This window comes from Harmonia axyridis, chromosome 1, assembly GCF_914767665.1.
Source record: "Harmonia axyridis chromosome 1, icHarAxyr1.1, whole genome shotgun sequence".
NCBI classification, from domain to species: domain Eukaryota; kingdom Metazoa; phylum Arthropoda; class Insecta; order Coleoptera; family Coccinellidae; genus Harmonia; species Harmonia axyridis.
The window spans coordinates 55,930,955-55,957,884 of record NC_059501.1 but is presented as its reverse complement, the minus strand read 5'-3'; the positions used below and the strand labels follow the sequence as shown (position 1 = coordinate 55,957,884).

The following is a 26,930-nucleotide window of genomic DNA, read 5'->3' as shown; positions in this document are numbered from 1 at the left end:
AATGGTTAAGAATAAACCTGATTGCCGAAAATTCAGCATCTCGGACGACAAGACACCTATGCAAATCAGGGAACTTAGCGAGTTACGTGAACAACTCAAGCGCAGGATAAATGCTGGAGAATCTAATATCAACATTAAATATATATCTGGCACTCCTATTATCACTAAAATAAAAGATAACAAACATCCAAAAAACTAAATGAGCCCTGTGAGTGGTCTATCGTCTATACGAACGCACAGTCTTTGATGTCCAAATACCTTGAACTGGTGGCCTATGTTGAATCTTACCGTCCAACTTTCATTCTTGTGGCTGAATCCTGGCTTCACCCTGGAATCCCGGATGTATTGGTGTCATTGTCTGGCTACTCCATCTATAGATACGACAGCACAACAACGATTGGTCATGGTGGTGTATGTATTTATGTGGCTGATACTATCTTGAATTCCTTCTCGCTCCAGCCTTCAACACCTGACTTGCCGGGAATAGACTGCTTGTTAATTGATCTTTGCAGGGGAAAGTCCGGCTGCTTCACCATCGGTTGCATCTACCGACCCCGCCCTTGCCTATCAGATGGTCTATTTGCAGATTTACTTGGCAGCTTGTCTACGAACAAACGAAATCTATACATAGCAGGTGATTTCAACATGCCTGATGTAATTTGGCCTTTATCCTCTAAAACCTACAACACTGCCTCTGCTGTTCTTGTTAACACCATCCGCGAGAATAACCTCTCACAATTAGTTGATTTTCCGACCCGCTTTCGCAATCAACAAACTCCTTCACTTCTTGACTTAGTACTAGTCAACGATCCTGACACTGTTTCAGGCATTGAGCAGCATTCACCTTTAGGTAAATCAGATCATATTATCCTACATTCTAGGATGCAGCTCTTATTTCCTTCCACTAATGATAAATTCATTAAAACCCAAAAAATCACGAACTACCGTCGGCTTGATGGTTTGGTAGAGGCGGTCGACTGGGTGTCTCTGCTGCAGCCAGCTGCTGATGTGGAGCTTATGTGGAGCATTTTCGCTGAAGCACTACAAGGGCTAGTCGACAATTGCACATCAACTAGTAGAACCACCTTTATTCCATTAAAACCATGGATCAATGCAAATATCCTCAAGTTAATTCGTCATAAAAAATCATTGTGGCAGCGCTATACACGTCGAAAGATAGAAGTTTCTCGAATTTTTTATCCTCTACAATCGCTAACGCCAAAAAGGACTATGAACTAAAGCTAACACGATCTAATGATCGCAAGGGTTTCTACAAATACGTAAGGTCTACATTGAACACCAAAGTGGAAGTTCCATTGGTTTATGATCGGAGCGGCAGGCCGTGCTCTGATCCTGAAGAGTCTGCAAACATTTTAGCTGATTCTTTTTTTTTCTTCTTTCACCCAAGAAACTGGTTCACCTCCCGCGATAATCATCCCTCGAGTTTCAGCTGAGCTCAAAAACATAACTTTTTCTCCGTCCGTCGTGAAGGCCAAACTTTCTGCCCTAAATGCCCAGTCTGCACCTGGTGCTGACGGATTTTCAGCAAGGCTTCTTAAGGAATGTAGCAATTCTCTGGCGCTCCCCCTTTCTCTGATTTTCACTCGCTCATTCGAGACTTTCTCCCTTCCCTCCTCTTGGCGGAGTGCACGTGTTACGCCAATTTTCAAAAAGGGAGATAAGCGTTGTTCTGATAACTATCGCCCCATCAGCCTGGTCCCGGTCATAGCGAAGATTTGTGAGAGGGTTATATTGGAAGAAGTTTTACAATTTTCTCTTGGACACGGCATAATTCCTGATTGTCAACACGGCTTCCTCCCGGGGCGCTCGGTCATCACAAACCTCCTCCAATGTGTCAACTCCTGGTCGATGTCCCTTGATAAGGGCGACCCGGTTGATGTCATTTACCTTGACTTCTCTCGAGCCTTCGACCGTGTGCCACATAGACGTCTCTTGTCCAAACTCGATCATATCGGAATTCGTGGCCGCCTCCTCTCATGGATCGAGGCTTTTCTTTCGAATCGCGTCTTCCAGGTTCGTGTAGGCGATTCTGTCTCTTCACCGAGAGCTGTCATGAGTGGAGTACCGCAGGGCTCAGTGTTGGGTCCAGTTCTTTTTCTACTCTACGTTTCTGACCTGCCACATCATGTCATCTCCCAATTCTCACAGTTCGCCGATGACACCAAGATGTTTGGTCCCTCCAGTAGCGCCTCCACTATTCAAGATGACCTCGACTCCATTTCGCGGTGGTGTGAGGAATGGCAACTGCCACTCAACAGTGGGAAGTGCGTCGTCCTCCACATGGGTCCTCATAATCCACGCCAGAGGTACTATCTCAATGGAGTTGTCATCCCTGTTTCCAGCAGCCATTGTGATTTGGGTGTTATAGTGACAGATAACCTGAGTTGGTCCGATCACATCCTCCATGCTGTCAACAAAGCCAAAAGATCCTTATTCCTGATTCAAAAAGCATTTGGCAGGTGTGATCCCCTTACGTGCGCTGCTGTATACCAAACTTACGTACGGCCTATTTTAGAGTTCGCCGGGCCTGTTTGGAGTCCGACGTTGTGCCGCGATTTGTCATTGCTGGAGGGTCTCCAGCGTCGTGCAACGCGCCTCCCTTACGGAATCTCGCGCCCGTCATACAGTGAAAGACTCTCCATAATGAACCTACCAACTTTCATGGACCGGAGGACTCGTGGTGACCTCATCACTACTTTTCGAGCTCTGAATGATCTGTTTGGTGTCAGTTTGAGCAACCTATTCACGTTGAACAGGGATAGCCGTCTGAGAGGCCATGCTTTCAAGCTACGAAAAGAAAACTTTAAAACTGTGCAAAGGCAAAACTTTTTGACAAACCGGATATTCGGTGTTTGGAACTCGTTACCTCCTGCTGTGGTGGAGTCAGTGTCAGTGAACTCGTTCAAAAACAATTATGACAGTTGGCATTCAAGTGAAAGGAACCTTTTTGTGTAATTTTTTTTTTCTCCAGATCATCTGTATATTTCGCTCTTCAAGCACTTTTACCTTGTTCTCTTCTTTAAAAAAAAAAAATATTTTTCTGTGAGTTTATAGGCATTGCCTAAACTTTAATCTTTGTTTAATAATAATAATAATAATAATAAAAAAAAATTAATTTAACTTCTTGAACAATACGAAATAATGAAAAACAGAAACGACGGCCATCTTTTGAACTAATTACAAGATTTCGATACATCAAAGAACATTTTCAAAACCCCATCTTATCTGTTAACTTAATATTTGAATCTTCCGCCAGACTTTTGAAATCTCCTTCCTTTCCTACTGTTCCCGCTTCTGTTTCCTTATTTCCCTTAACAATCTTGACATTGTTAGATGAACCCACGCTACTACGTTACTACGAAAAATTTAGAAATTGTTGGAGAAAAGAATATTAGAAAATATCTTTTTATTATCATTGAATTTGATGAACGACAAATCCTGTCTGTTAATACTACTTCGATTGAGGTTCGTTGCACACTTCTGCCCTACTAAGTTCGAATTTTATAAATTTTATAACCTCAATTTCATTATGTGTAATGTAATATGTTAATTATTCTTTTCAGCTGGCCTGATGATGGTCAAATGACCGAAATCGATCGTCAATAGAATAAATTTTCAAAACATAGTGCGTTTATCAATCTCATACTTTTCTTATATACCGACACACTGATGGAAGAATTCATTTGCAAAATTCATTAGCGGTTTTGAGAAAGATGTTCCCAGGGAGCCTGGTCTCACTGAGAGGGACGTGGGTTGGCCAGTGCGCTCACCAGATTTAAACACCTGCGACTTTTTACTTTAGGGCCACCTCAAAAATAAGGTCTTCAAGCATCGTTACACTTTGCCAGAACTCAACAACTGCGATTAATCGAAAAAATCCGGGCCATACCGCTCGATATATGCCGAAAAGCGGTCGAAAACTCCCAAAATCGACTACATCAGTGTGTCGCTGCTGACGGCCGCCATCTTAGTGATATCGTATTAAAAACTTGAGCAAAAAAACTATATTCCATACCACTTCGAATGAATAAAATGGATTTTCTCTAACTGTCACCATTTTTTTTAAATAGTCCTTTGAAACTCGTCAGTCGGCTCTGCCGCACTCTATACCTATATGTGTAGTTCTATGTTCTTCAACCATGCAATTGTCGAATGAATGAACGAGAGCTCAAAATGGGTATATGAAAATATGCGCCCACAGGCGATTCCGCCATTTCAAGACGGACTCTTATAAAATGGCGAATAACAGATGAAAAGTTTTGTCTGTATTCCACAAGATTTTAAAAATATCAAAAACTAAAAATTATTTTCTAAGAAGTTGAAGCAGTTTATTCTAGAGAATAAAATCAATTTTCACTACCTATATCGAATGATCAACCCTTTCAGAATGTTCATCATGTTATCATCTATTGAGTACCTATTATATAAGTAATAAAAAAAGTGTTATTATAATTATTATGCAACAGACAAAATGAAGTTCACTAGGTGAACTTTGTCCGTAAACTTAAAATATACTGGGTTAGAACTTTTTAGAGCGGCACTCCAGGGATATCGAAAACCGTTAGAAATACAGGGTACCTTACATTACAAAAAAGTTGTGTGTTGGTGTAAATAAATCCAAAATATCTCCAATGGTTCCCGAAATATTTCGAAAAAACTAAAAATGGAGATTTTCCTTTTTTCTGTATAACTCATTTGCTTCAGGAGATAACTTCACGAAATTCGGTTGGTACCATTACTTGAAAAATTATGTAGCCAAGTTCGTGAGAACTTGATTTGAGATATTTATTGCTTAACTTGATATCAAGCTATTTGATATTACTTGAGTTTGATATGCATGAGTAACATGGCATATATTTCTGCAAGCTCGTGGGCGCTTAGACAAAATAATCATATTCAAAGAATAAATAGATGAGTTTGACATCGATTTCCTAAGTTTATTCGAAGAATCCCCCTGTATATCGAGCGAATGAAATGGCGTTATGAAATAGACAAACTCCCGACTGAACCACCTGCTGACATTTCTGAATATATTTTAGAATGGTGGAAGAGGCACGAAAACGTTTTTTAAAACTTGGCTAAAATAGCCGAAGATTTTTTATCAATGCCAGCATCTTCAGCTCCTGTTGAAAATTAATTTTCCAGGGCTGCTCTGTTACAAAAACCAGCAAAAGTAAGGCGAAAAATCCATAAAATCTCTCATGTGTCTAGATCCTGCTAGATGGGAAATGATGTAATCAAATAGTGCTCGGTGGTTTTTCAATATGAAGAAACTAAATTTTTTTATATTTTATAATACTTTATTGTGATTTTATTTGTGTTTCCATTTTAAAATAGTTGATATTTTTGGTTTGCAGTTGCAGAATGGACCTGTATTCCAATACAAATGCGAAATTCGTACGCAAGAGTTTTGGAAGTGCCTTCTGCAACGAATATTAGACGATATTTTCTCTATTTCAGTCAAGTTTTATGAAAAATTGTCGAAATTCAATGAAAAATTTAGATTATAATCCTAATGACCTTTACATTGTATCTTGGCAATTGGTGTGACTGTTAAGAAAATTGACGTATCACGGAATCTGAATTTGAATCGTACGTTTTGAATTTTGAAATTATTTATAGTTACGCATTAAAATCGTGAATTATTTTTGACGAAATCGATTTGACACCACCAGAATTAGAAGAAATTCAATGTTGCAAATTATTTCACTTTATCCAAATTATATTATATTGACCATTGATTTGTGTTGATATAACTGAAAACAATATTGTAATGAGTTCATTACAGCACGGTTTTTAGTACTGTAATGAACTCATTACGATACTGAAATAGAGAGAAGTGTTTTCTGCAAGGTTCCCTCTCATCTCATCATTTTTTTATCGATATGCAGACTACACAAATAAACTGCTAAAAGTCAAGAAGCTTGATAGAATGTACTTGATTTTTCAAGAACTTGATAAATAAATACTTGACTTAAAAAAGTAATGCCTGGCTTGATTTCAAACCAAATCAAGTAGCTTTAATTTTAAGTCCGTCGGTTGAATATCAAGTCAATCTCTACTCTCTCTAAGAGCCAGTTATTGAAGGAATCAAAGTATTTGCTAATTTCATATTATGAAATACTAACATGTCATCAAATTCGAAATAAAAAGTACCATATTCTATAGCAATCGTGGCGAAAACAACTCCAACATTTAAACCATTGAACAAAACGCGATGAACCGAAATTGAAATAAAACCCTCCGAACAAACACAATTATTGAAAAGCATAAATAACAGCCACCCCCTCGCATTCTACAGCGTCATATTATTTTTCGCATACATGTTCCACGTCGCAGATGATATATATCATTCAAAGTTAAATATTCATCTCTCCGTATCCGAACTTCACTCCATAACGTCCACCCCCCCTCTCACCCCCTTGAAACTCGCCGGGGGACTCAGCCGACCCCAACTTTTCTTCTGACCCCGTAACACGAAACCATTCGAAACTGGAGCGCCGAGAAGAGGCGGCTTAAGTTCCTAATTAGTCCCATCTGGCAACAGGGCCTCTGCGGGCTCCGAGAACGAGAGGCACAGTCCTCACACATGAGGCTTTCTAATGCACTTTAACTAATTGTTCATCTCTCTAAACCCCGATTACGTTTGTATTAACCAGCCACCCTATATCCGATGAGATGCGTTTTTTTTTATTCATCGTTACTATTGGTATTGTGCTGCTATGTAGATAGGATTGAAATCTTCCTGCGATTTTTCGATTAAGGTTTAATGGTTTAATTGTTGGTACTGTTTGTTTTGAGTAGCGTGACTGATAGGAGTATTGCAAAGGATTAGGCATCTGAATGAATGAAAAATTGTTACCGGTTACTTTCAAATGTTATAGTATGTTTTGTAGAGCTTTATGGCCTTAAGAATAAAATCTGATCATAACATTCTGGTCTTGGAGTGGAGAGCTGACCCTGGGTGTCTATCAGATCGAATTGGCTCCTTCAGTATAAAATGGCACGAGATATCCTGGAAATTGACATCTTTAGAAATAAGGCGACTCTTTTATGCTTCACATAAATACAGCATACGGCACATACAGGTGTTACACACCTAGGTACTCAAAGAGAAAAATTTGTTATTATTGTCTAATTGTAACGAATGTAAACAATTATAGTGAATGAACTGAGATAGAGTGAATAAATCTTCAAATCGTCACTCTTCAGAAGACGAACAAACCATTAACTATGGATAAATTACAGGCCAAGTCATGACATCGATGAAGATGAAATCGAAGATCCAGTTGAAAGTTTTTAGTGCACATGTAGGGATTCATCAAGCCAAGTAGCTCGACATTTTAACCAACTCTTTGACTTGAAAATCAAGCTCGTGAAAATTACATACTTGAGCTTGACTTGACTTGATTTTAGATATTTACTGCTTGGCTTGATATCAAGCTACTTGATATACACGCGTCGCACGGCATATATTTCTGTAATCTCCTTCGCGCTTAGACTAAATAAAGGTATTCCTCGAGCGCCGAGAGACTGAAGCATTCGCCAATGTGACTTTATTAGTAGTTATTTCACACAATGTATTGAATAAATTTATTTAATTTAATTTAACAGTTAACAAATTAACTAGAGTTGGGCGTGGCCGCATTCAAATTTAAAATAATAGTTCATCTGCACCATTCTGTTGTTCTACTCAATTATCTTAAAGAAAAAAAAAACAAAATGTTTAAGTGTTTCAATAAATCGAAACTCAGCAAAAGGACTTGAAGCCACAGGGCCCACTCAAGAGGGGCGGCAAATATTGGAGGGTAGCATTTTTCCAAGAATTCGGAATTCCTAGAAAAATGAATTGGAAAAATAGCCAAGTGTTTTATTTCTTTCATCAATATTCAAGAATTTTTTGTAGACGCCAGCATCTTCAGCTCCTGTTGGAAGACAATTTTCCATTGCCAATGGTTTCGGGCAATTTGATTTTCTTTTAACGCCTTGAATATGCATTACGAAAATTTGATAATCGAAAACTAGCGGCTGCGCCTTCCTAGTGAAAGTTCTTTTAAAACACTTCTTCAAATTTTAAATAAGTCCATTCCGCAAGCACCAACCCCGAACCAATTCCAAACTTGACTGAAGAAGTAATTAGTCATTAATTCCATGTATTCTCATGAACAGCTTCAGATCATCAGGATAGGCTAGAGCCTCACAATTGAGAGAGCATATTGAATATTATAAACAGCAAGAGATGCGGAGTAGTGGATATCAAGAAACTCGTGAGGAAAAGACGCAGATAATGAAATGACCATGTCAGTAGAGCCGGAAGAGAGAGACTCATAAGAATAGCTCGAGATCGAAAAACAATCGGATAAATAGACGTGGGAAGACCAAATAAAAGATGGTTGGAAAGCTGGGTCTCCTCTTCAACAGAGACGCTGTTAAGAAGAACAGGTAACGACCTAAATGGAAGAGGAAGAAAAAGATGTAGAAGACAGGAAATTAAGCAAATGCCAATTATTTTCAGTTTTCTACCTATTCTAGATCTCTAGAATAGGTAGAAAACTAAAATATAATTGAAGAAGGTGACTTCATCTGGAGTCACCTTCTTTTGAAACACCTTGTACAGACGGGTCATTCTACGTTAACTATAATTTTACCAGTAACTGCAGATTTATTTATTGGTATCTATTTTACCATGATTACGACTATGGAATAAGAAGGATACACTGGAAACTGTTTAGGGTTTGAACAACAAAATAATAAAAAATGATATTATATTACAAATTTATTTCGTATTTTTCTTCCAGAAAGTCATTCCTGGCTTGTAACCGCACTGAGATTTCGAATTGAATTGATTATTTTAGACTATTGAAATATTAAAATAATAGAAATACTCCCCATAAGGATTTGAATAAATAATAGAATTTGTGGATATTACCAATTTATTTAAAAAAAAATTATTTTTGGAAAAATTCACCAATTTATCATGTAACCGTCCTAGTTAGTCTTTCCTTTGACCCTACTAGAAAATTACATAAACGACATAATAGATGAAGCTATAACGTTTAACGTTTCAGAAGTAGACATTTTGCATTTTAAGATTAGCATGTGCAGTATTATTTTTTTTTTTTAACCTGTTTCTTGTACCATTGTTAATTTGGCCTTTTGTTATCAAAAAGTCATTTCTCTGGTAAGTGAATTCCGTAAAATTATATTTGTTTTTTCGTTCTGATGAATGATATCCTATTATAAGTAATTCAAGAACAATCCTGAAAGAAACTAGGTTAAAATATTAAGAAGGGTCGGATTTATCGAATATTTCATTCAAAATCGTCATTTCTCTGGCGTCATTCCGACGGAATTTTGAAGCTTAAAAGCATCATATCAGTTCATTGAAGGAAATGAAATTCAATTTTAGGATAATACGCCGTTGTCAAGGAAAAAAAAATTAAAGCAGAAAAGGGAAGCTGAAAAAAAAAAGTATGAGAGATTGAAGGCGGATCCAGATGGAAGAGAAAAACTAAGACAAAAGGAATGGTATCAATATTAATAGAAAAAGGAACACAACATTTCCAGACCTGTTTATGAACTGAGAAAAAGGGAAAAACGTTTTAAAAGAAGACAATGGCGTCAAAACTCTGAAATCCTCTCGAATCAATTTTTATATTTCCGAAAAATCTCACTATATTACAAAAACTTGACTGATCCTATCTTTATTTCGCATCAAGACAATGGAAACAATTTATCTAAATTTTATCATCAATATATTTAAATATTTGTTTTTTTTTTTCAATTCATACAACTCAAAATGATGTTTGCATAGAATGACCCAAGGAGAAAACGATAATTTCAAACAATCATTATTTTATAAGTTTGTTTCCCCAAAAAAATATTTTCATGTGACACTGTCATTTTTTCATCATATGTATAAAACTCTAATGAACGCACAGCTCAGAAAAAATATCAACTTAATATTAATAGCTCACAATTCCTTTTAAAAAAATTGAAAGGCCGTCACAGCATTCCCTCTTCCCTGATTAGGACATAACTGTCGTCTACTTGAGTGGGCGCCCATAGAGCGGAAGCACACCGCAAAAATGAAATATCGCAGGCAGTAATTCAAAGGGACTTGTCAGCATTTAAATACTGAAAGTTCAGAACGAAATTTATTATGATAATGCGAGTACATTCCGGTATCCGGCTACCAATTTGCCTGCGCAAAATAATTTACAATCCGCGCGCTCTCTTCATTTCGAAGACGGTAACGATTATATGAGCTGTTTGGTTCGTTACAATTAAGAACTCATGGGTACTTTCATGCAATGACATCAACTTTCACATTGTAGTGACCGTCTGAGATTCTCGGGTTAATGTTAGTTCGAGCATAACTGCGAATGATGAACTCGAATAGGAGATGCAGGACCGAACCTTCTTTTTTGAACACTAGTTGACATGTCGCTTCGTATATTCGAACTGTTCATGAATGGTTCTGAAAGCAGCATTACGTAATCTCAATCGCGTTTCAAGAGAAGGTTGCGCCATCTCTAATTATATGTTTTTGTGGACGTACTTCGGTACTGTCATCTGATTTCCTTGAAAATACAGAGAAAATCGTCCTATATTACCATTAAGATGTCTAAAATACTGGTGTGTTCAATGATTACATTTTTTTGAGATAATTCTGGCGACTTGTCTAGGCGTGAGTCCCTTTTCTCTTTTCCTTATTAAGGTGGAGCTATACAAATCATTGACCAATCAATGGCATCATTTCAATATTTTCATTTGTTCTATAAAAAGTTGATCCACTTTTGATATAATCTCAAAACAACCTTACAGAAAAACGACGTAAGTGCCATGAGAAACGATGCGGTAATCAAGTGAAAAAGGATCCATACCATTAAAATCCAAGAAGGCTGGTCTCTTTAAAGGTGTGTCATAGGTGGAGAAACACTTTTTATTGTTGAAATTCTAGACATCCTAAAGATCATGGTTATTTAAGTTCATGATTGCTTGTGAATTTGTAGTGTACCTTTGTTTATTGGCTAACTTATTGCCAGCCACAATTTCTGTCTGCAAATTGATTCAGTCTTCCCGTTGTAACACACTGAAAAGGAGAAAAATCGATCTTGAGCTTTTCAAGATTTTCAAAACAGCAAAAACCTGAATGAATACCTGCTGTTGGTGAGAAATTCATTTATTGAGACTCTCTCCTCGCCAACATCATAGAGGTAGCTACTCCACTGAAAATTATCAAACTCATTTTAGAATATCGGTGGCAATGCTGATCCTTGACTATATTATAATTCAGCTCAGATACAGATTCAGCGACCAAATATAGAAATTCTGGAAAAAATTAAATGCTTTATACCAACCTAACAATTGAGACATTAGATGTTGTATCTTTAAAACCATATGAAAATATGGTTGATCTGTCGAGTACTCGTTCTGAATATCATTTATAGGGTGTCCCGTACAAAAAACACCAACTCTCCTCTTTATCTCTGAAACGATAATTAATTTGTAATTCAATGGGACACCCATCATGTGACTTGATAGAAGTTATGCAATATACACAAATTATTTGAATCTCAAAATTAATTTAGGAAAAATGAAAAATATTTGTATAATAGGTTGTCTCATTTCAAAAATGAAGTAGAAAAACTCAATATCTTTGAAACGGATTATATGTATTTCTCAAAAACCGATAACGGGATGCTTTTCGTTAATCTGCTATAAAAAACTGCGTTGAAAAATATGGGGTGCCCTTCTGAAAAACACCAACTCTCCTCTACATCTCTAAATCGATAATTAATTTCTATAAAACTCTGAAGAGTATTATATAATCTATAAAAATTACTGAAATAACAGAAGTCAATATATTGCGAAATATTTGTAATTTTTCTTAAACGTCCTGTAACTCGAGAACAAATCATGATATCTCTATGATCCGCTTTCTGATATCTTATCATTTCGAAAAGAATGATTGGGGGTCCTTTAATATTTTTTCTCTAAGTCTTATAGTTTTCGAGATGCTTTCAGTGAGCATCGAATTTGGATCACCTGTACTTCTCGACAAAAATTGGAGTTATTGTATTCTAACTTTTACTGATCATTCATTATCGCACTTTTTTTTTTGGTGTTCCCTCCTCTGGGAAAATATTGACATATTCTTCCTCTTACAAGAACCTATTGTTTTGGGATTCCACATAATAACCTTTAAACAATAAGCTACATTGCGAATGACTTATACACTGCGTAAAGGAAAAGAAGATCCTTTATTATAGCCCTTTTTATTTTGAGTGATTCAGATGTTTTTATTTAGGATCATTTATAAAACTTTTAGATTAGAACGATTAACTATTGTCTTAGCAATAGGTTTCAAAAGTAGATGATATATTAAAGTCGATCCAACAGTTGTCTTTTCAAAGAGCAGCATAGAAACGGAGCTCCTGATAAATAATGATAACAAACTGATGAAAAAGATAGCTAAATTTCAATTACAAATTGAGTTGTTGCTTCTTCTACCCGTTAAAGAGAAGTTTTAAATGTTTTGCTGGAATAAACCGGAACCTTCACCATTTTGCATCACTTGATTGTTAGGTATATTACAATATTAATCTACAACACACGATATAGTTAACTAGTCAATAATTTATTCATTTCATTTTATGATTATTTCATATCAAATCATCAAAGGACCAAAATAATACAGAAGATAGGTCGACAGTTTAGGGATTCAAATTAGTAGGTAATATATTGTTGTTTGAATTGCTTAGATTGAAGTTAACAACATTATTTTTGTGGTTATATTGTTGAATAACTAGTATACATATAATATCTTAGTCACTGAACATATTTATGGAAAATCCCGAAACACATCCACTTTAAATTTTAAATTCTTCATTCTTCTTCGTAAAAATGCGAATTCTATCTTCAACTCCCTCCGAAAGACAGATATAACATCCAATTTTTCAAATGGGAAGAATGCGCTTGTGATACATCTATATGTTATCATTTTTATTTTCATTGCAAAAATCAAAATAAAAAATTAAAATCAAGTAAAAATAGCGAAATTTGGTGTAATATCAGAAACAAAATGATGCAAAAAAATTATAAAAAAATATAAATGAAAGATGTTAAAATTTTTCAGCGCGGACGTCTCGGCAACATCCTAATCACAAATAAAAATTTCTTCCAACAACTCTAAAATAAATTTTTCATTGTGCAGAAAATAAAGGGAATCATGCAGAAGATAATTCAAGACAAAATTTATTTGAAAATAGTTATTTATAATACAAGTGCAGAAGGCATTGATATTCTTCCACGAGTTCAAAATTCAAAAAGGAGCCACGAAGTGGCGAGTTTTTGAATGAACGAGTGGTAGAATGAGCCTTCTGTACGAGTATTATACATTATTTTCTCTAATTCATTGCATTTTCATTGAAATTAATGAAATATTTCCATAAATATAATTTTGTGATTTTTGCATTGAAAAATGTTGGTTGGCCGAACTGATTTCTTTAAGGCAATTTGATGAATTGACAGATAAAGCCGTAGCGGAAAGTTCGGAGTGCCAACATAGAATAATAAAATATAACCATGAAAACTGTGCGTTTCTGACATATTCTCGCACGATTTTGTTCTACAAGATGTGGAAGAATGAACGGAATAACCACAGAATTAGAGAATAGTTATTTATAATACAAGTGCAGAAGGCATTGGTATTCTTCCACGAGTTCAAAATTCAAAAACGAGCCACGAAGTGGCGAGTTTTGGAATGAACGAGTGGTAGAATGAGCCTTCTGTACGAGTATTATACATTATTTTCTCTAATTCATTGCATTTTCATTGAAATTAATGAAATATTTCCATAAATATAATTTTGTGATTTTTGCATTGAAAAATGTTGGTTGGCAGAACGGATTTCTTTAAGGCAAATTGATGAATTGACAGATAAAGCCGTGGCGGATAGTTCGGAATACCAACATAGAATAATAAAATATAACCATGAAAACTGTGCGTTTCTGATATATTCTCGCACGATTTTGTTCTACAAGATGTGGAAGAATGAACGGAATAACCACAGAATTGGAGAAAAGTATTTTTTATATGTGCATATGAATTTATAACTTAACTATGCAATAATCTCAAAAAATCGAGCAGAACCAGAATGAAATTCTTCATCGGTTTTTGAAGTAAATACTGAATTTTCCTTAACCACAAGTAGTAATTGATTATTTTCATTTCACGAAAGGATCAGCAGTGGACTGATATCACGATTAGCACGTTTTGATTAATTCTGATTTGAAAGAAGAAAACCGAAATAATTGATTTTTCTTGAAACTAGAATATTTCAATTCTACGGAGACGATCTCTGTACTGTGTACTTTGCCGATCTAAATAAAATAGAAAACACTTCAATCACGTTTTTCAATGATAAAAAAAATGCACAACTCAGTATGTTGGTATCACTAAAATTGTAAAATTGCAACTTATATAGCAGCTTATTTAAGATTAAGACTACCTAATCCGGAACTTTATGCAGATCATAGTTTTAGGCGTTCTTCAACAACCTTCTTAGCATACTCAGCACGAAGGACTTACAAATTTAAAACTCCTAGGAGTTTGAAAATTGACTGCTGTGACCGAGAGAGTTCGAAGAACAAAAAAAAATAGAAATGAAAAGATAATAGCAGAATACTATATTAACACTTCAACCACATATCAAGAAAATGAATCACGATAATTAGCCAGTTATATTTGGAGACATGGAGATTTGAAACATCTATTGTCATCGACAATAAAGTTCAACGAATTACACCCTCAATATTAATATTGAATATTAAATATGACCCAACCTAATCAAATTTCATCACAATAAAGCTGGTATAGCGCGGGGTATTGAAGTCGCAGGAATCCCACATTGACCTTGCGCAAATCGTACTATACTCCCTAAAATTGCATGTTAGATGGAATTTTGAAAAAGAAGCAAGATCACAGGGTCCACTTTAGCGTTTCTGCCGTCCCGTCAAAACTAAAGAACGACTAAAGAAATTGATACAAATTGTTGGACTGAAAAGATTGAAATTCTATTTCTTGATATATTTGGTTTTTTTCCATGAACTATTCGTAAACCTGTATTAGATTACAAAAAGGTACCCTTGATTTCACTAGCGAATTGTAGCAGTTAAAGCAGTTACATGTATTTTCAGACACACAGGTCAACGAATCCAAAGCTGCTCAAAAAGATCTGAAATACATTTTTGAATTCGAAAACAGAAAGCAACATTTTTTCATCCAAAAATAATCACAAAGCTTTCCTTCTGTGGACCCGGAAGCAAGAAGTCTTAATAATTAAATAATGAATAAAAGCAGTCATTCATAATTTATTGCCTAAAATTCACTAAAGGTCACTAATTTGAAATTTCAAATGAACGGTTCAAACAAAACGGCCACTATATCGGAAGTAGGCTAATTGAGTAATCTTTTCTCATCATCGAAGAGAACCTTTTATATGAAGAAAGAGAAATCTAAATTTGAATACTTAAATATTCCGAGATGATACTTGATCGATTTATACCAATATTGGCCAATTCTCTGAGGCTATGAAGATGGCACAATTTTATTCAGAGCCGGATTTAACATAATTCAGTTGAATTCCTTCAATAGAACAATTGACGCTGGATGACGGAACTTCTGACTTCATGTCAGTGCTTCCCTAATTATTTTCGATATTCTGCTTGTCCTCTCTATGATTATATAATGCTGCTATTAAGACGAAATTTTTCACAAAGCTTGGAATTACTATTTTATATAATTACGTAAAATTTGATCTTGGTCGGATATGTTTTTACTGAAATATAAGGTTCATGTTTCTCGATATCCTTTTAGCCGGACAGATAAAACTGAATATGAGGACTGATTCGTAACAAGTGACTCGAACCTTATCGTTTGAGACCATTCCCTGCTGAAACTCGAAAATTATAGATGATTATCGATTACTTATTAGACGTTTCTGGAGAAATGAGCATATTCGAAAACTGGAATTTCAGATTATAGGCACTGGATTGAAGAAATGTGGATATACTGGCAATGTGGATCTATGGGCAATGTGGATCTACCGGCAATGTGGATCTACCCGCATTGTGGATCTATAGACAATGTGGATATACGAGCAATATAGATCTATGTACCTACTCACAAGTTAAATCTACTCACAAGTCAGATCTTTGGCGAACTGGTTAACTAATTGAATGAACAATTACTATATGTGCAAAATAATGAAAATTCAAACATTCTCCAGAACCTGACCTACAAATACTGGGCTCTAGAATACTTTCAATACGAAAATTTACCAGTATTCATTGATACCAATCAAATTCCTGAGTTATATTTTCAATAAATATCTAAGTATTTCAATCTCAAGGCAATAAGTTGTTCCCATAAAGGCGTTGCAAGTATGATGCTCCCACCTCAAAACAAAGTAGATAGGAAGATAATGTTTTTAGCAGAATTTTTTAGATCCCGAGGAAAGATGATTTTGAGACTGGTGAGTATCATGTAATAAAATCAGCACGGTTTCATATTTTCAACATGTATGCAGTCACTACCAATCACCTCTGCAGCATCAACAACCCTTTAACAACAATGGTCTCAAAATTAATTCCTGTGGAATGCATTATGGCTTAATAATTTCAGATCACTCCCTGTGTCCTAATATGTACGTAAATATTCCGTGTTTGGTCTTCAAAAAGTGACTTGAATAAATCTGGTTTTTCACAGCAGAGACATATAAACCAGGGTCATAAATCTTTATAGTGATACCCAATCAAACGCTCCAATCATCAATCTACAACAAGCAGCATGACATCATGCTATTTGATATTTTTCCCTAGAGGTCAAACAATGATCTTACATCGAGCACCTGAATGTTGAATCCTACAGCATTTCTGTTAAAGTATTAATCCAGATAAATCAAATCACTATAATAATGATAAGTGATGCAACTTGCACATAAGTTTTCCAATATTATGTGTATCCAATGCATCTGATTGATGACTTGTGAGTGCTCAACCATCAAGTATGAGCAGAAGAAAGTAGCGGAAGTACATGAGATATCACGTTTTGCCTCAAATTGAGAGATGAATTAATCTATCCATAGACATACGACATTCTGCAAACAATAAGAGTAATTGTTTCATCTCAACTATCTCTACGTAACTATTTAAATCTCTCTTATTATGTCACACAATCAGTACTACATACATATAATTAGCCACCAAGTTTGATAATCGAGAATAATTATGGAGTATGGAGAATCTGGAATATTTCCTATAAGGTATTATAGGTAATAAAGTATTTTTCATTATGGAAAAGATTTTATATTAACCCTATAATTTTTGGTATTTATGCATCCCAGTCATCGTATAATGATAATTAACATTATTATGAAACATAAATGAATATAGAAACACAGTGAACGGGTATGGCACTATGCTGTCTTATATGCTTACAGAACTATTTATTTATGTCTTGAACCGAATGACAATGCTAAATTTCACCAAAATCGAACTCCGGAAAAGCTGAAATTCTTATAGTATCATCTTCAGCCTAAACCAATTCATTATCATTCTCATTAAAATCGGATAAGAAATGAAAACTGCTACAAAGGTATATGGATACACTAGTGACAGGCAGACACGAAATCAAATCGTTCAGAATAGTCTAAAATGCATTTTGCGGGCAAAATTTTGGATTCCGATACCAAAAAGTGATTGATCACACAGCTTCCTCTTTTTTTGGTTGACTCCTAAGCAATATCTTATGAATTCAAAATGTTGCTGGCCAAACAGAGTAAGACAATTATCGACCTATTTCGAATGTACTGTTACACTGATTAGTATTTGTTTCTGACAGCCGATTCACTGCATTGGCCTTAATGCGAAAATTTTAGCTCTTGGCAGTTTCAGTTTAAAAAATCGGAATATAGGTAGTGTGGTTCAACGAAAATTTAACACCTCGATTTTCCGACTTTAAAATGAAAATGTGGAAAATCGTTCGGACCTGTCAATTTTTGATTCTAGGGAGAACAACTTTTCCGCTCTTCGCATCCCCATAACTTCATCCCCCTAACGAGGGTGAGTACAACTCCATGAGTTTGAATAGGGATGAAGGGTGTTACGATACCTCATTTTGAAGATCTGATCGAGTACTATCTGATTCTGAAATTTGACTTCAAAATTTCCATCAATAACAAAATTACAGGTAAAATAATGTATCTATTTTTGTGATTAGTTTATGTTGTTTCAGGATTTTCATGATTGTTGTGCATGAAACACCAGACACAACGGACAATTTTCAAGTTCTCAAGGTCATATCCATTGCTACATGACCTAAGACAGCCACGTCCCTTGTTTCGTCTCTTTCGTGCACCCTCTTTTTGTTTCCGACTGAACCAGTAGCGTCAAATTTGGCAACCATTGGCACAACGTAAGCAGCAGATACATTTTTTCCAGGATGTCGTTCGTTGAATAAAGACATTATTATTCCCGCAGAGTCGTTATTTCTAAAAAATAATTTTACCATTTCCACCCTTTCATTTCATTATTTTAATTCTACTACGAATTTACAATCGCTTTGACACACTTGTGAAGTTCTTAAAAATTCACGATATACTGAATACTAAAGTAATCCAAAATTATGGTCCGTCTACTTTTTTGGGCAAGAAATTAATACTTTTTTTGACAAAAAATTAACAACATATCTACTAAATACTTTCGAAACATTTCAAAGGTGTTCAGTAGTTATGTTGTTAGTTTTTTGTCCTAAAAAGTATTGATTTCTTATCCAAAAAAGTATATTATTCATATCCGACACATGTCAGATAATTAATATTCTCCAGATAAATTCCACATTGCCTCTTACACAATTTTCGCTGCTATTTCATTATCGATGGATATTTTGAATAGGAATTTTAGAGTCAGGTCCTCAAAATTATTTATCACAACACCCCTGATCCCTATTCAGAATCAAGGGGTTGTGCTCACCCCCGTTAGGGGGTTGAAGGAAGGGAGATAAAAAAAGCGAAAAATTTGTTGCTCCTCGAATCAGAAATTGACGGGTCCAAGTGATTTTCCACATTTTAGTTTTAAAGTGGAAAATCGAGGTGTTAATTTTCGTTGGACCACTCTGTATGTCAAGAAGGATTGACTACAATCACCTACTACAGAAAGTTTCAGCTATAGGTAGTACAAGTACTACAACTACTGAAAAATAAATATCAAAACAGAATGGATAAGATAGCTGACGAATAATTCTTGTTTGAGTCCTGACCTGTTCAAAGTCATTGACCATGATCCATGAACGTGGACAGAACTAGTATTATTAATTTTACAGAATCTTGTAGAATAATTTGCCCATAAAAATTGATACATTGTCTCTTCCGGTTTCACTTTTATCGATCAGTTCATTGAGAAGCTGCTTTCACCTCTCTCAACTATTTCATGAGGTATATCAATTTATCTATGAAAGTAACTTGATTAACGTCTCTGATCCGATTGATGTAAGTAATGGAGAGGAACCGGACTTGAACGCAAATCATTGCATTCATATCGAAAGGAATTAATAGCGCAATTTATCGGTTTAATATTACTTAGGAATTTTTATTTTTGAGCGCTCGTTACATTATCGTTCTATATATTTGAATATGTAAATAATGTATTGAATGCACATGAAAATCATGAAATGGCTCTTGGAATGTTTTTGAACCTTTCAAAAGCCTATGATTGTATCAATCATGAATTTTTACTGAAAAAATTAGACCGTTACGGAATAAAAGGACTTGAAAATAGGTGGATAGCTTCTTATCTTGATAATCGGTCGCAACAAGTTGTTAACAGGAAAGATGGCTGTATTGTGAGGTCGAAAGTGGGCCAGGTTTCACTAGGAATTCCTCAGGGCAGTATATTGGGTCCTCTGCTGTTTTGCATTTTCATCAACGACCTTTGCAATGTACTGGATGGTAGTGGACAAAGAATAGTGAATTATGCTGATGACACTTATATATTGATAACTGCAAACAACTTCGATGAGTTGAAAATAAATGCTTTGAATAAGGTATTTACCTGGATGCAGCAGAATCAACTTGTAATCAACAAAAATAAAACAAAATATATATTATTCAGTATCAACAAGAATATGAACCACAGGAAAATCAGTATCAATGATCAGGAAGAAGATATTCAAGATAACACCAAATTTTTGGGTGTGATAGTCGATAGATATTTGAATTGGGAATCACATATTGATGAACTCAGGAAAAAACTGAATAGCGTGAATTATAGCATAAGAACATCAAAAAAATATTTTTTCGGCAACCGTCCGGGAAGTGCTACTTCCCGGACGCTTTTTCTCTGAGAAAGTAGCATTTCCCGGCCTAGTCCGGAAAGTACGTACTTCCCGGACTAGGCCGGAAAAGAATCATAGAATCCATAACAACCCAGATAACGGCTGACAGTTCATATGAAATTAGTTGTCAAAAATTTGCATGTTCTTTGATCGCAATCGTAATAAAATATGGAAAGCAGCAGCGATAGTGTTATTTTACATGGTTGCCGAAAAAATATTGTACGCAACACGCCCGAAAATGGTTTTTTTGGACTCACAGACTTCCAGGACTCGCTTACGCTCGTCCTGGAATTTTGTCTATTCGTCCAAAAAAACCCTATTTTCCGGACTTGTTACGTAAATTACTATATCCTTGAAATCGCTGAGAGCTGTTTATTTTTCTTGTTTTGTTGGAAAACTTAGATTCGGTATATTGTTTTGGGGTGGTGGAAGAAATCATGATGTAGATAGGATATTTGTAGTTCAGAAGCAGGTTTTGCGTATAATTTACAACATAAATTCAAGGGAATCGTGTAGAGGAATTTTTAGAAATAATTGTTTATTAACAGTATATGCTATTTATATATATGAGTGTCTAATTTTTATGTTCAAGTATAAACAAAAATTTTCAACATCTGCATCAAGTCATTCGTACAGTACCCGTAATGTCAATTTGTATTCACCCCTATACATAGGTTAAGTAGATATGAAAAAGGGCCATATTATGCAAGTTTGAAATTTTTCAATAAGCTGCCTGTGCAGATGAGAATTATAGATTGTTTGAAAGTTTTTAAGAGACAGATATTTAATTTTCTTGTTGGTTTTGAACCCTATAATTTAGAGGAATATTTAAACTTCAATTGTTAATTTTTAGGTGCTTATTTAGTTAAGTTTTTTATGACGTTTTTCAACCCACTGTACAGTTGTTGTAAATGTGGCTGTTTGAAATAAATTACTATTATTATTATTATTATTATCTCTGTTAAGAAACTCTGTCAGTCGTCACAGTGTTTGTAGTTTTAGAATTTTAGATCGGAAATGGTCTCACTGATGCCGAATCCATCCTCAAATTATTCGATTATGTCCGTCCGTCCGACCGTAAAAACTATAACTCCCGAAAGAACTATGAACTTGAAATTTTCAATGTATATTCGGTGTTCGACATATTGGTGTCGTGTAAAATTCAAATCTGCAGAATACAATTTTTATGGCATATTGCCTGTGGATATGAAATGACCAGATCCATGAAAAATTCAAAAAAGGTTAAAAAAATTACCTGATCTTGCCTATATGTACTTAATAAAGTCTATAGTTCAAAACATAAAAACACCATTATGCAAAATCATAAATGACTGTTTCCAACAAGGAGTTTTTCCAGCGGAACTCAAGATAGCCGTGGTGACACCTGTTCACAAGGGTGGAGATACTGAAGAACAATCAAATTATAGACCTATTTCAGTTCTGCCAATATTATCGAAAGTGTTTGAAATAGCGTTGAGGAAACGTCTGGTTGACTTCCTGGAAAATAAAGCCCTACTTCACACCGCACAACATGGCTTTAGAAGGTGTAGGTCAACAATAACAGCGATGATTGACGTACTCGAAACCGTGCTGAAAGCATATGATGACTCGGAAGAAGTTGAAGTAACATCCGTAGATTTAAGTAAAGCCTTCGATAGCGTCAGTCACGAAATTCTGCTGGAAAAAATGCAGTATTATGGCATTAGAGGATTGGCACACAAACTTTTTCAATCATATTTAACGAATAGGCTCCAATCAGTGAAGTGGAATGAAAGCAGATCTGATCCCCTCGAAGTAAAATGTGGTGTCCCTCAGGGATCGATTTTGGGCCCAATTCTCTTCATTTTGTTCATGAACGATATATTTTATAATATAACATGTAGCAAGTGCTGTAGTTATGCCGATGATGTGGTTATTCTGAATAAGTCAGGCAATAAAACTGAACTTCAAGAAAAAACAAGTACAAGCGAAACGGAAGCACAGAGATGGTTTTCAGCCAATGGATTTCTTATGAATTCGACAAAAACCCAGAAGCTTTTGTTCACAAACAGAGAGCCCTCTGATTCATCGCTGTTATATTTGGGACTCGAATTTCAACCATCACTGAATTGGAGTAAGCATATAGACAATCTTTGTAAAAAATTATCAACCTCCATCTTCCTAATCAGACGAATGAGGCAAATAAGCGACATAAAAACCGCAAAATCAACATATTACTCGAGTTTCCATAGTGTGGCCACGTATGGTATATTGCTCTGGGGACAATGTGCAGATGCTCAAAGAGTTCTCATAAAACAGAAGATTGCTCTAAGGACCTTATACCAGATGAAGAACACAGACAGCTGTAGAGAAATATTTAAGAGGGAAAAAATACTTACCATCACTTCATTCGTCATACTGGCTTGCGTTAAATATGTTCATCAACACCAGAACAAATTCCCGAGAAATGAAAACTATCATAATTATAATACTCGGGGAAAAAATCATTATGCTGTCACATATGCAAGAATAAAGAGAACACAACAAGGTCCGAATCATACATGCCTGAAACTCTATAACAAGCTCCCCAGCGATCTAAAAACATTAAGCCTACCTGCATTCACGAGACGGGTAAAAAGTTTGCTTCTCGAAGATACAATTTATAATATGACTGAGTTTTTTGAACTCACCTTTTCTGCCAGTTAATGTTGCATATCTGTGATATGTTTGTATACTTCATATTGTGTAACTGTAGTGTCTACCTAAATATTAGTGTTCTGTTATATATTTTTTTTTGACAGGCCATATAATTTTTAATGGCGAATATTTATACATGTGTGAATAAATATTATTATTATTATAATAACCAATGCAAATGAGATTTCGAATATGAGTTATCAAGTCAATCGAATAAATTATTATAATTGCAATAAACAAATACAAAATCTCTGATTAATCATAAAAAAAATCGGTAAATGATGTTCAAAATATGTATAATTCATTCCGATGTATTATACAAGGTGGGCCAAATTGGACACTTGAATGGGAAGTCCTATTTCTATACCTACTAAATGGACGGAAACTGATGTCGGTGTTTGAGTGCCAATTCTCATGAGAAACTCATTGGCGAAAACCACAACTCCATAGCAATCTCCGTTACATGGTTACAGGGTTACAGGGTGTTTTTGGGAAATGTTCATTTTCGAAATATTGCTTTTTTTAAATTTTCATTTACGTAGAAAATGTCTTGTAGCAGCTTTTTACGTAGAATTCAATGGCGTCAATTGAATTTTCCTCAAACTTATATTTCATGAAATATCACTATAATTTTCTTTTCAAATAGGACACCCAGTTTATTTTTACATATGTCGATACAGCTGAAAATTATCACCAAAAATATAGCTTACTTGATATTTTTCTGAAGTCATGTTTAATGTCTAAACAAATAGCCGTCTAGGTCACCTGACCTAATGTCTATAGGGAAGATTATAGTTTTTAATCCTTCCCAAAGATAAAAGTCCATAGCCATTAGGTCAGGCGACCTACCCGTCCACTATTTATATATCGAAATATTTTCAAGAACGAATAGTGCAGTTTTTAAAATCAATGGGAATAACTCAAAAACTCAATAAGAATAGTAAATGATGCAAGATGATTCTATACAAAGAAGTTCAAAATTATCCTGCACTAAGAAATTTTATTCTCAATCTAAAATACCTTTTGGAAAAGAATCGTCTAGAAAGATTTCTTTCTGAATCAGTTATATCAATGTACTGCATTTTCTACTATTCAGTATCAAAGATTGTTCATTGAATAAGATAAATATTTGAAAATAATTTAAATTATCAGTAGCCATTATTTTTCATAATTTTCAGGGGTGAAAGAACCTTAGCTCATCATTTAATAACATATGGAATAAGACCCATTTACTTGATCAATTTGATTATGTTTATGAGTTTTTGCAATTTGTAATGAAATTTCTTCATTTCATCACTCAAATTCAGTTAGAACAAGTAATTTTCGAATATTCTCATCGAATAAAAATTAAAAATCAACTGATGTGTACTAGTTAAAATTATCAGTTTCCAAATATTTCGTTGGTTAATGTATAAATTTTTCAATGAGAATATTCATAAATAATAAAAGATCATATTATCAAATGATTTTTTATGAGAGACCTGAGTACCTTTTATTTTTTGAATATATCCTCTGCTATCCTGTGAATATGTAATTTTTAAATAATAACCTATGTAAGTTGTGGATAGGAGTAGATCTGATTCATTCAATATAGAATAAAACATCGAATTTATGTAACAATTTTATTAAGAAAACAATAACAACAACAAGGTGAAAGTCATTTCAGATGAAAGATGATGAGGAAGACGAAGTAATGAAATGATGAAAAATTAATTTAAATTAAAAGATGCCTAAATTAAAATCCTAAACTCAGTGCCAGCCGTGATCGTGATGTTTTGACGATACGTACACATGTTTGTATACTGGTACATGTACTGGGTATGGCTTGGCAACATGTACAGGATGATGAGTTTCAACTTCAATTTTGTATGGCTTGTCTACGTATACAGGAACTAGTTTCTCAACAGTGATAGGGACTTTCTTCTCGATTTCTTGAGGCACAAGTTTGTAGATTGGAATAGCAATGGGATGAGGAACAGGAACATGAACTGGATAAGGTTGTGGAACAGGGACCTTGATGACCTGAGGTACTGGAACTCCCACAGGGTGTGGTACTGGTACTCCAATTTTCTTCACTACATGGACTGGAACTGGCTTGGTATGTTCAATGGTTTGGGTTGGTATTTCGTGATGTTCTACGCTCACTTGGGGCTGCTCATATCCACCATGCCCATATCCACTATTGTCATAACCACCGCCTGAAGAACCACCTCCTTCGTGACCTCCTTCTAGTCCTGAAGAGTCCCCACCATAGCTGCTAAATCCTGCATAGGATCCATTGATGGCGAATGCCATGAGACATACGGCGATCTGATCAAAAAATTGCAACTATTAGGTAAGTAATTCATTTCATATGGTAATCCAGTCTCATTAAAAATGTTTCTCTTTTACAATTATCAAAAAAAAATTATATATCAAATGAAGAATAATTGAATTCACTGTGGCAAAGAATATTGGTTAATGATGATTCTGTGCAAATGCTAAGATATAATGAAAATCTGAGTGAGATTCAATTTGACAAAAAATGAAAAAAAGCAAACACGACGGAGTAATAAATAAAAATATTTAGAAATGAAAAAGAACCGTTATTGGAAAAAAGTATTTAAATTTCGAGCACTGGTCACCAAATCAAATATATATTTTCCACTAATAATCCAGACAGACACTACGGGATGAAAACACGAAACACGAATTTTACTTCGTTATGTTCAACTTACACAAAAACGCATTGTGGCTTGTTAAGACAATGGATGAAAGTGAACAGTTGACTGATGAGTAAATTGCAGAATCAAGCTCTTATATAGTTGGAAATGGGTGGAACTATCTCACCAGTGAAAGGTAACCGTATTCCGTTTTTAATAGGAAAATAAATGTTCATCTTTTCGCTCTTGAAATGCTTGCAGATACGTTCTCATTTTCAATAGCGAAACGGAAGATTTTTTCTAATTGAATTTTTTTTCTGTCCCAACGACCTTCGATTCATGATGGTGGTATTGATGCTCTATGAAAGGGACATTAGCGTCATAGATTTTTTTTATTATCGAATTTTCCATTTCATTTCAATAATAAAACAGATTGAAATTATTAGCTCAAGTTTATAATCAAATATTGAATAAGCTTATTATGTTAAATCTTCATGTTTATCAGTTAATAAGGTACTGTAAATTACGAGACATGAGTTAGTGATAATTAGTTGACAAATGAACGATGAGAACAACGCATTCATAATCATATATCATATTTATATTCCCACTGGCTATAGTTTGCGAAGAAATAATTTGTGGATTCATATCAGAATATTGGGATCATCTCAAAAATTGAATGGAAATTTATTGTGGTTTTGAAAAATAAAATTTTACAAACTTTCCGAATGGTCAGAATTAGTTGTCACTCCCGAAGCGACTAAAAAGATTCCCTAGTATTTTTCATGTCTATAAATTCTGATGTATTCACTAATAAGAATTGGTTTAAGACACGTAAAGTGACACAAACACGGGATTGCGAAAATTTTCTGTCGTATAAACTTGTATTTGGACATCCTAAAAGTCGTCTCAAAACCTACATATGATGTATACATACATACATACATACATATGATAGGGTCCGCGACTATTGAAATCTAAGGTCAAAGTTAACAAAATTTAAATTATTAATAATTATGTGTTTATCAATAATTAAAAACTTTATACAGCGTGTTTTTGTCCGGGAATACCGGTTGAACTTAAATCAATGGTGCTCTAACCACGCGCTATTCGCCTTCTATCTCAAAAATGATTCAACGTATAGAAAAACTTTCGGAACAAAAGTTGAAGGAAACTTTATTTTCTTCAGTATTG

General features: G+C 34.8%; 2 protein-coding genes across 2 annotated transcripts; one reads left to right on the top strand and one right to left on the bottom strand.

The window, feature by feature from the left end:
- Positions 1-246: 246 nt before the first annotated feature.
- Positions 247-2,976, top strand: LOC123672199. Its single transcript, XM_045606215.1, has 2 exons — positions 247-1,075; positions 1,409-2,976. The coding sequence occupies exons 1-2, from the start codon at positions 247-249 to the stop codon at positions 2,974-2,976; spliced, it is 2,397 nt and encodes a 798-aa protein (XP_045462171.1).
- A 21,726-nt stretch (positions 2,977-24,702) lies between these two features.
- Positions 24,703-25,934, bottom strand: LOC123670672 (zinc finger protein 512B-like). The gene is made up of 2 exons (XM_045604196.1): positions 25,812-25,934; positions 24,703-25,404 (listed from the first exon to the last, which is right to left on the bottom strand). Exons 1-2 carry the CDS (start codon positions 25,821-25,823, stop codon positions 24,844-24,846), a joined length of 573 nt encoding a protein of 190 aa, XP_045460152.1. The 5' UTR covers positions 25,824-25,934; the 3' UTR covers positions 24,703-24,843.
- Between the last annotated feature and the right edge of the window lie 996 nt (positions 25,935-26,930).